The sequence below is a fragment of the Coregonus clupeaformis genome, unplaced genomic scaffold (assembly GCF_020615455.1).
Source record: "Coregonus clupeaformis isolate EN_2021a unplaced genomic scaffold, ASM2061545v1 scaf3677, whole genome shotgun sequence".
NCBI classification, from domain to species: Eukaryota; Metazoa; Chordata; class Actinopteri; order Salmoniformes; family Salmonidae; genus Coregonus; species Coregonus clupeaformis.
This window is the reverse complement of record NW_025537131.1, coordinates 29,382-38,890: the sequence shown is the minus strand read 5'-3', so window position 1 is coordinate 38,890 and position 9,509 is coordinate 29,382. Positions and strand designations below refer to the sequence as shown.

Sequence of the window (9,509 nt, the reverse complement as noted above, 5' to 3'; positions counted from 1 at the left end):
TGGCCTGATGACATAACGGGCCTTTGCCCGGTGCCCTGCGGCTCAGCATTATCGAATCCGCCCACTTAAGCACAAACACCCACAGCCCCCGAGCGCCGCCCGCTTCCATTACACCGGTTGGATTTTCAAATCCAGACAACGAGAGGTCTCAAACCCGAGGAAAACATTTTTTGGGGTATGTGCGCTGTTCTTTGATATACGATATACGAGACTGCTTATTACATTACACATCAAATCTCATGATCAATATCTTTCAAGCTGAGAGCAGACTTGTTTAGAAAGAACAGTGTGTTAGCAAGAATAGAGTAGAAAATAATATTCCATCTACATCACCTCAGTAAGGTAAATATTAAACTGTCCTTGTTCTAGCCTAGGTTTACTGTCTCTTAAAAACAAGTATTTACACAAGCCTGTTTCAAATGACAAGTTAACAAAGGGTTAATGAGGGTATGTGGTTAATTACCCTCTTACCTCAAGACACATCACATGATAACTATAACGTCAGCTAAAGAATGGTTCCCAGATATCCCCTGTGGACATCTCAAGCCACAATGCTACGATTTCTCCCCGTTGTGGACACTCCTATGTCTGATAAGGTTACTCAGGAAGGAGAAGCTCTTATAACATAGTTTGCACTTGAAGGGCTTCTCCTTGGTGTGAACGGTCTGGTGCTCCTTCACATAGTTTGCTTTAGCAAAGCGCTTCCCACATGTGGGGCAGCTGTACGGCTTGTCGGCGTCTGTCCTAATGCTCAGCCTCCCACGTTGTGACCCAATGACACCAGAGGAGGTAGTAGCAGGAGCCACCCTCAGGTGGTTAGTCTTTGAGCTCCCTCCTTGACCTCTAGCCATTGTTTGGGTGTTGTTTGGATTGTGTGCTGTGTTATAGGCTAGGTACCTCTTGTGGTGAACGCCCATCCTGACCCTATCTGTATTGGTGGGGTCACCATGAGGTAACTGAGGAAAGCTAGACCCAGGTCCAGGTTGTCTATGAACCCAGTCACCAGGCATTAAACAAGACCCTGAAGGAGAAGACATACTTCCTGATAGACTACCATCAGGGGAGTCTCCCACCACTCCCTGTGAAGGCTGAAGCCCAGGGTGACCTGCTCTGTTCATCATAGATACTGTGGTGTTTGTATCATAGGAACAGGAGGGTCTATCTCTATCAGCCCCAGGCCCTGCTCCATCCCTGCACTGAGACTGTGAAGAGAAGTGTCTGGGCTGTAGACTGGATCCCTGACTGGAGCCTCTGTCTCTCTGATGACCACCAGGATTGAGGTTGTTCATTCCACCTGTCCACTGGTTGTGTTCTGTGTGGTGGTTGTGGTGGAGTCTCTGTCCCTCGAGGTTCGGTCCCGACTCGGGAAGGAAGAGTGACGGCTCCTGATCCAGGGTTCTGTTCCGGGGCCAGGGTTTGTGATCAGCCATTTCAGAGGTCCAGTCTCTCCAGCAAGCAACACCGGATATCAGCAGGTCCTCATGGACTGCAGACTGTAAACACAAATTGAAAAGAAAGGAATAAAGGTTTATATGAGAAATTATTTGCTGTACACACAGAAAAATGACATGATATTATAAAATGTTACCCACAGTCAAGCCAATCGCTAACACTGTGATTAAAGTACCTAACAATATGGAGCCATTGGTGTTTATTATAAAAAATTGCCATATGTTTTGATGAAGTAAAATGATATAATAGCAAAATGAAGTATAATGTTTTGGTTTGACTGAGATAAGGGACATGATGTATTTATTTATTTTTGTCAGTCAGCACAGAGTCGATTTTGTGTTTAATTTCAACATGGTTTCAAATGGTCATACACTTACATAAGGGACTTTGAAGTAGGGGAGAGTGGGGTAAGTTGAGACAAAGGGTTAGTTGACCCACACCTTGTTTCTAGGAAACCATACAGAAAATTAATCATGTGACCAAATATTTAGGAAGAGGTCATCATTTCATGGTCCATGCTACCTGATATCCTTTGGACGTCCCAACTCTGACGTTACCCCATTGAAGTTGACATTTAAAATGGGTACGGTTAGGGTTTAGGGTAGGGAAGTCCCAAGGATTCCGGAGAGCACTAACCATCATTTCATGGAGTCTGAAGGAAGAAACCACATGGAAAAAGTGGTAAGCATTTTAGCTAAAAATAATTGATTTTCACAAAGTCAAATTCATTTATTGTTGTAGGTTTCATGATGCTTGTATCTAAACCAAAGCAGATAGTCCATCAGTGAAGTATTTGTACAGACACCATCACACCAACCATCACCATATCATATACTCTGCCTCATCATACTATACATCCAAAACCAACAGAATTAACTACAAACTAACTAGTACTACATGGAAAGATGTGGACTGCGGGTGTGAGGGGATGACAGAGGCTCCCCTCGTAGGCGACTGTTGCTGATTACTGCCCAGGTGTGGTGGTCTCTCAGGCGCTTATTGCTGCTGATGCATCACCCAGACGGGGCTACACATTCGGTGGTGGATGTTCCAGCCTACCGACAGAGGAGGAGGAGCTGTGAAGTGCAGACACAGAGGTGCCTGATGAAAAGCTCTGGGCCTGTCTGACTGATGTGTCTCCCTCCCTGGCTGTACCATCGACTCCACCTCCAATCAAGCTACTCCTTTACTGAAGTGCATCATCATCCAGCTGTGGAAGACCATCTCCCATGAACTGCCAGCTCCCTTGTTTTGTTTTTTAAGTGAGAGATTCTGTATGAAAAGCGCTATATAAAATAAATATATTATTATTATTATTACTAATCATCGGCAGTGTGCATTTTCTGCTGGTGTATCATGAGGTAGCTCCTCTCTGAGAAACTCTTCCCGCAGTGGGTACAGGCAAACAGCCTTTCTCTCGTGTGGACTTTCAGGTTCATCTTCAGGTTGGACAACTGGGAGAAACTGTCCCGGTAAAGATTTATCCCGTGTGCATCCTCTGGTGGATCTCCACTTGTTTAGGGAAACTGAAGGCTTTCCCACAGAACAAACACGGGAAGTGCTTCTCTTTGCCACCGGACCTGCTGATAGTGTTACTACTACTGTCATTTGTCAATGGGCTTGTGTAGCTATTTGGTGTTGACACACTGGCATTGTCTGAGGTCTGGATTAACATAAACCAGATCTCAGGGTGTGAGGAGGACGAAGGCCAGGGAGTTAACATTTCTGGGCATTCACTGAGCGACACTGAAGTGTCTGTGCTCAGTAAAGGCCTGTCCTTCACCTGTACTAATGCAGTTGATCCTTTTAGGCCAAGAGTAGACAGCTTCAAATTCTTTAGACAACTACATTTGAATAATGTTTTCGCCTCTGACTCAGTCTTGAGTCACAGTGACACTGTTCTTAGAAGTCAGGTGAATACTGGTATTGAAACCAATCAGGGAGTGAGAATTCCTAACCCTTTCAAAAAGAAGTCTACCTTTTCAACATTCTCTAATCTGAGCCCTTCTATTACCACAGCCAGCCGCCTGGTTGAAAACGACCTAAAAAAAGTGCCAGTAAGCATAAATAATCTAAAGGTAACCTCAGTGCAGAAGAGCTGGTAGCACTCAAAGGTCTACAACACAACTGTAATCTTGTAATTCGCCCTGCTGATAAGGTGGGCGCTGTTGTGGTACAAAGTTATGAGCACTATCACAGGGGCATTATGAGTCATCTGAACAATAGAGAATTCTATGTCCCCTTACCTGCAAACCCTACGGATCGTATTGAGAGTGAAATTGATGCATATATTAACAGCGCTTTAGACCAAGGTTGGACTACTGAAGGATTTCCTCATCACCCAGTATATGCAGTTTACCATGGCCTACATAAGGTATGATAGTAATCATCCTAAGCCGCTAAAACGCAATATTCTTACTGGTCAATTCCTTAGACTAAGGCGAAACTGCAACAAATCAAATGATTTTGAGACTAAAACTGAAATAATGAAAAAGAGGTTCCTGGAACACGGCTACAATGATAGTCTCCTCAACATGGCTCTTATGCGAGCACGAGAGACTGATAGAGCTACACTCCTCACCAAAAAAGAAAAATGTGAGAAATCTGCTAGGGTTTGTTTTTCCAATGAATACAACCCTTCTGCAAGGCAGATAAAAACAGTGATCCTCAAACACTGGCACATTCTCCAGAGTGACCCCTCGCTCAAAGACTTTGCGTCTAACCTTACCCTGATATGCTTCGGGAGGGGTCGCAACATCAAAGACCGCGTCGTGCACAGTGTGCTCCCGAATCCTGCACCCTCTACCTGGCTCTCAGGTCCCCCTAATGGTTTCTACCGCTGCGGTCATTGTTACACATTGTTCCAACTCAAGTGACACAATAATACTCTATCACCCACGTTTGGGTAAAGAACACAAGATAAAAACCGTCATAAATTGTAGTACAACACGTTGTTTACATGCTCAAATGCCTATGTGGGCTTGTTTACATTGGTCAGACGAAACGCGCGCTCAAATTAAGAATAGCTGAACACAAAACTGCTATCCGCACCAAAAATATGGACTATGCGATCGTGCGGCATTACGTGAATGCCAATCATTGCTACCTTGAAATTCTGGGGAACTTATACATTCTGGGGAACTTAGAACGTTTCTCTTTCTTCCAGAGGTTGCAATATAGTGAGGAAATTGTTACAGAAAGAGGCACTTTGGATCGACTGCTTAGATTGCGTCGAGCAAAAAGGGTCTGAATGAACAGTTCACTCCCTCATCTTTTTTGTAAATATGTTTTTCTTTGTTTTTGTTTCTGTATTTTGCTATTCAAATGAAATGTATGTGTAGGAATCTTGAATGATGATCATACTCTTGCTTGAATAACCTGTGTAGTTGCTACTACTACTGACAGTATTGCTATTATTGACATGTTTGATTGACATGATGAGTGGGACACTACCCTGCGAGGCTATATAGGTGCCTTCCACGTTGAAGGCAGCATGTGTTAGGGGGTTAACCTGAGGCGCCATCAGTCGCTCTGAATCACAACTATAGGAGCAGGAGCGCATATGGACACCTAGCCCTGATCTCAGCCAGTCTGTTGTCATAGAGACTAAGTTTGGTTGTTGTTTTGTGTTCAACAGTCTGTTTCTGGTTAACAGTGTTGTTCCCCAGCCCAGAGTTCAGGTCGCCGACCCATCCACTGACCTCCACTATGTCGCCTCTGGTCCTGGCCTGCTCAGTGATGTCATCCCCCGGGCCCTTGGCTGCACCTGTCTGGGTCTGGGAATCCAAGATGGCCTCCCAGTCTCTTCTGTTAGCCTCCAGCCAATCACCTACAGGGAGCGGTTACAAAATAGACTTTACAAACATGGCAGAGAAAACTCTGCATGTGAAGTTTTTTTTGTCAATTACCTGGTCAAGTTCATACATGATGTGTGTTTTTGTATGTAAACATAACTTGTATTGATTTCATTTTATGAATGAAGAAAAAATAGCCAGGCCCATTGAAGATCTATTATTGTATGTAGGCTATATGTATTTCTCCCTTACCTTGCTCCCCCATCTTTAGTCCACTCAGCAGATCAATGCTCTCTGGTCCGTCTTCTATTGTCTCCTCTTTGACTAGCAGCAGATCAGGCTTCCCATTCTCCATGTCTACTGACTGTAAGAGATACAGAGTGAGAGGATGTTGGATCAAGAAATCTGATATGAGCACCCTGCTATGGAGCATCTTCTGATTGGGCAATGAGGAATTGCTATGAGTATAGTCTCGCATTGCCATACCTCTGAAATCACATCGTTGTCACGCCTCCCTTGGAGGTCTGTAGAATTTTGTATTGCAAAAATGGTTTCAATGGGCTGCTGGATGTTACAGTTCAAGAACCCTCCCCCACACGCCCGTAGAAGAGGTGCTGTGTGTTGTGTGTGTCACTGTTTTCCATCCGGGTAGGACACATTTTGTAGAGAGTTGTTGGGTATGCTAGTTTGAGGTGCACGTTTTCAAGTTATCAAGTGTGGCCAACAGTCTTGCGATTTCAATTTATTGAAACTGAAAGTGGATTACGCTGGTAAAGTCAAACGTCACAACACGTTCTAAACTGCTCTGGTGACATAGACATGTTTTGCCTAGTCTCCATTCGTCCACATGGCTGCTGACTGCGCTTTGCTACCACTGGAAAAATCCTGACGATTGCCCATTATCATTTGCTGTATTTGTTGTGTGTAGTCATGGTTTTAAAAGTTTTGAAATCTCACAGTATCAACTTAGCTGTGTGTACAAGGTTTCTTTTTTACAGTCTATGGCTCGAAGAAACTGTGCAGACACAGTGATCTGAGCTGTCTGATTTGCCCGCGGTAGGCCTATAGGTGCACTTGATTTGATCTCTAGGCCTGCCGGGTAGGTGGAGTTCTAACTTCAGACACATGAAATGGTTTAAAATGGGAATACTTTGCTTTTCCGGCACTAGGGCTGCTGAATAAAGTGCACCTACCGCCAACAGCGCGAAACAAATAAATAAAATAGGCATGCAAGGCTTTATCGTAGTTTTTTTTTACAGAAATGTTTGGTGATCGACTAGGAATGCCTTGGAGAATGTCTTGGTGACCACTGCTTTACACACTGTTTAGCTAAGTTAATTAATGTCATCAGCTAGCTAACTTTCGATTAGCTAGAAATTTTGATGTAATCATTGTAAATTAAAAACAGTCTCCAAATGCATTTGTAGTTAACAGTTATGGATGAGGGTGAAATTGTAGCTCCAGATGTCAGTAAAGGGAGAGTGTAGGCTACTGGACAAGGCAGGTAACTTTGTGGGAGGACATTATGAAAAGATTCTCCAGTTCCAGTCCCTAGAGGAAAAACTCTGAGGACAGAGAGATAACAACAGCAATATTCAGTGCTGTCTAATTTGAATTCTTTGTAATGTTTTCTGTCCTCAGATATGGAAAGCTGTGAAAGCCTGTGTTTGCAGATGAAGAGAGAGGTCCCATTGAATATCCCAAGAGACTAATGATGCATTTCCATACAGGATTTCATCTACGCAGGCCAGCACCCGTGTCTCACTGGGCCATGGCTCCGGGCGGACCTGCTCTCACTTGGGGCCCAAGCCGAGCCACTGGTACTTTTCAGCTCACATTTACATAACAATGGCTAACTATATAACAATGGCTAACTGTGAACTTTAACACCTTCTCACAAAGCAGGATTTTATACCAGCAGGATTTTTCCATACAACATGTGCTAACATAGGTAGGCCTACCTACAGTGCATTCGGAAAGTATTCAGACCCCTTTACTTTTTCCACATTTTGTTACGTTACAGCCGTATTCTAAAATGGATTAAGTTGTTTCCCCCCCTCATCAATCTTCATACAATACCTCACAATAACAAAGCAAAAACAGGAATTTAGAAATTTAGGCAAAAAATAATAAGAAAACTACTGAAATATAACATTTACATAAGTATTCAGACCCTTTACTCAGTACTTTGTTGAAGCACCTTTGGCAGCGATTACAGCCTCGAGTCTTCTGGGGTATGACGCTACAAGCTTGGTAGCCTGTAGTTGGGGAGTTTCTCCCATTCTTCTCTGCAGATCCTCTCAAGCTCTGTCAGGTTGGATGGGGAGCGTCGTTGCACAGCTATTTTCAGGTCTCTCCAGAGATGTTCGATCGGGTTCTAGTCTCCGAGTCCCTGCCGCTGAAAAACATCCCCACAGCATGATGCTGTCACCACCACGCTTCACCGTAGGGATGGTGCCACGTTTCCTCCAGACGTGACGCTTGGCATTCAAGCCAAAGTGTTCAATCTTGGTTTCATCAGACCAGAGAATCTTGTTTCTCACAGTCTGAGAGTCCTTTAGGTGCCTTTTGGCAAACTCCAAGCGGGCTGTCATGTGCCTTATACTGAGGAGTGGATTCTGTCTGGCCACTCTACCATAAAGGCCTGATTGGTGGAGTGCTGCAGAGATGGTTGTCCTTCTGGAAGGTTCTCCCATCTCCACAGAGGAACTCTGGAGCTCTGTCAGAGTGACCACCGGGTTCTTGGTCACCTCCCTGACCAAGGCCCTTCTCCCCTGATTGCTCAGTTTGGCAGAGCGGCCAGCTCTAGGAAGAGTCTTGGTGGTTCCAAACTTCTTCCATTTAAGAACGATGAAAGCCACTGTGTTCTTGGGGACCTTCAATGCTAGAGATATTTTTTAGTACCCTTCCCCAGATCTGTGCCTCGACGCAATCCTGTCTCGGAGCTCTACGAACAATTCCTTTGACCTCATGGTGTGACACTCTGGCTCCGGGACTTTTGTATTTGAGCCAGGGTGTATTTGTTTTGTTGGGTTTTGTTGTGGGGTTTTGGTGTATAGGGTGTATTCGTTTGGTTGTGTTTTGGGTGAGTAATTGTAGTGTCGTGTGACTCCCAATCGGAGGTAACGAGTGTCAGCTGTCGGCTCGTTATCTCTGATTGGGAGCCATATTTAAACTGTTTGTGTTCTCATGAGGGTTGTGGGTTTTTGTTCCGTATTCAGTATTTGTAACTGTGGACTTCACTAGCCGTCTTTGTTTATTGTTTTTGTCGTTCGTGTCTTTACTCTAATAAAGTCATGTTCACTCAACGCGCTGCGCTTTGGTCTGCTCCTTTTGAAGACGGTCGTGACAGAAAAACCCACCTTAAAAGGACCAAGCAGCGTGTCAAGCGGCAACAGGACCCAGCTCCAAAGGCTTCCTGGACATGGGAGGAGATTTTGGATGGAAAGGGGTCCTGGACTTGGGAGGAGATCCTGGATGGGATGGATCGCCGTCCATGGAGCGAAACGGTGGAGAGGCGACGGCGAGAGGAGCAACGGCGTCAGCAGGGCCATCGTCGGAAGGACGAGAGGCAACCCCAAAAAGTTTTTGGGGGGGGGGGGCACATGGCTTGAGCGGCTGGGCAGCAGGAGGCTGCCACAGGGCTGACGGAGGCAGAGAAGGGGCGAATTCAAGAGGCAACCAGGTTACGGGGGTCACTGGTCAAAGTAGGGAAAGGAGATGTAGGGGCACGGCGAGTGGTACTGGGGTGTATTACCAGTCCGGTCCGGCCCGTTCCAGTTCCCGGGTAGAGCCAGTGGTGTGTGCCTCCCAGTACGGTCCGGCCTGTTACGACCCCTCGCACCAAGGATACGGGCGCTGCGCCAGCCCGGCCCGGCCTGTTCCGCCACTCGCACCAGGGATACGGTGCGCTTCGCCAGCCCAGCCCGGCCTGTTCCGGCCACTCGCACCAGGGATACGGTGCGCTTCGCCAGCCCAGCCCGGCCTGTTCCGCCACTCGCACCAGGGATACGGTGCGCTTCGCCAGCCCGCCCGGCCTGTTCCGGCCACTCGCACCAGGGATACGGTGCGCGTCGCCAGCCCTTTCCCACCAGTGCCTACACCACGCACCAAGCCTCCTGTGTGTCCCCCGAGTCCTGTGCGTCCTGTTGCTGCTCTCCGCACTAGGCCTTATGTGCGTCCCCAGGGTCCTGCATGCCCTGTTCCTGCTCTCCGCACTAGGCCTTATGTGCGTCCCCAGGGTCCAGCATGCCCTGTTGCTTC

The 9,509-nt window shown here is 46.3% G+C and overlaps 1 protein-coding gene across 1 annotated transcript; it reads right to left on the bottom strand.

The window, feature by feature from the left end:
* Positions 1–554: 554 nt before the first annotated feature.
* Positions 555–5,530, bottom strand: LOC123490338 (zinc finger protein 850-like). The gene is made up of 3 exons (XM_045220370.1): positions 5,499–5,530; positions 5,154–5,281; positions 555–1,493 (listed from the first exon to the last, which is right to left on the bottom strand). The coding sequence occupies exons 1-3, from the start codon at positions 5,509–5,511 to the stop codon at positions 555–557; spliced, it is 1,080 nt and encodes a 359-aa protein (XP_045076305.1). The 5' UTR covers positions 5,512–5,530.
* Positions 5,531–9,509: the final 3,979 nt, after the last annotated feature.

What these genes read in the sequence shown, in the direction of transcription:
- LOC123490338 (XM_045220370.1), bottom strand. An exon ending in CCAGAGGCGACATAGTGGAG is followed by an intron (nt 1,494 to 5,153) that starts GTCAGTGGATGG and finishes TTGTGTTTACAG; the next exon opens with TCTGCAGTCCATGAGGACCT.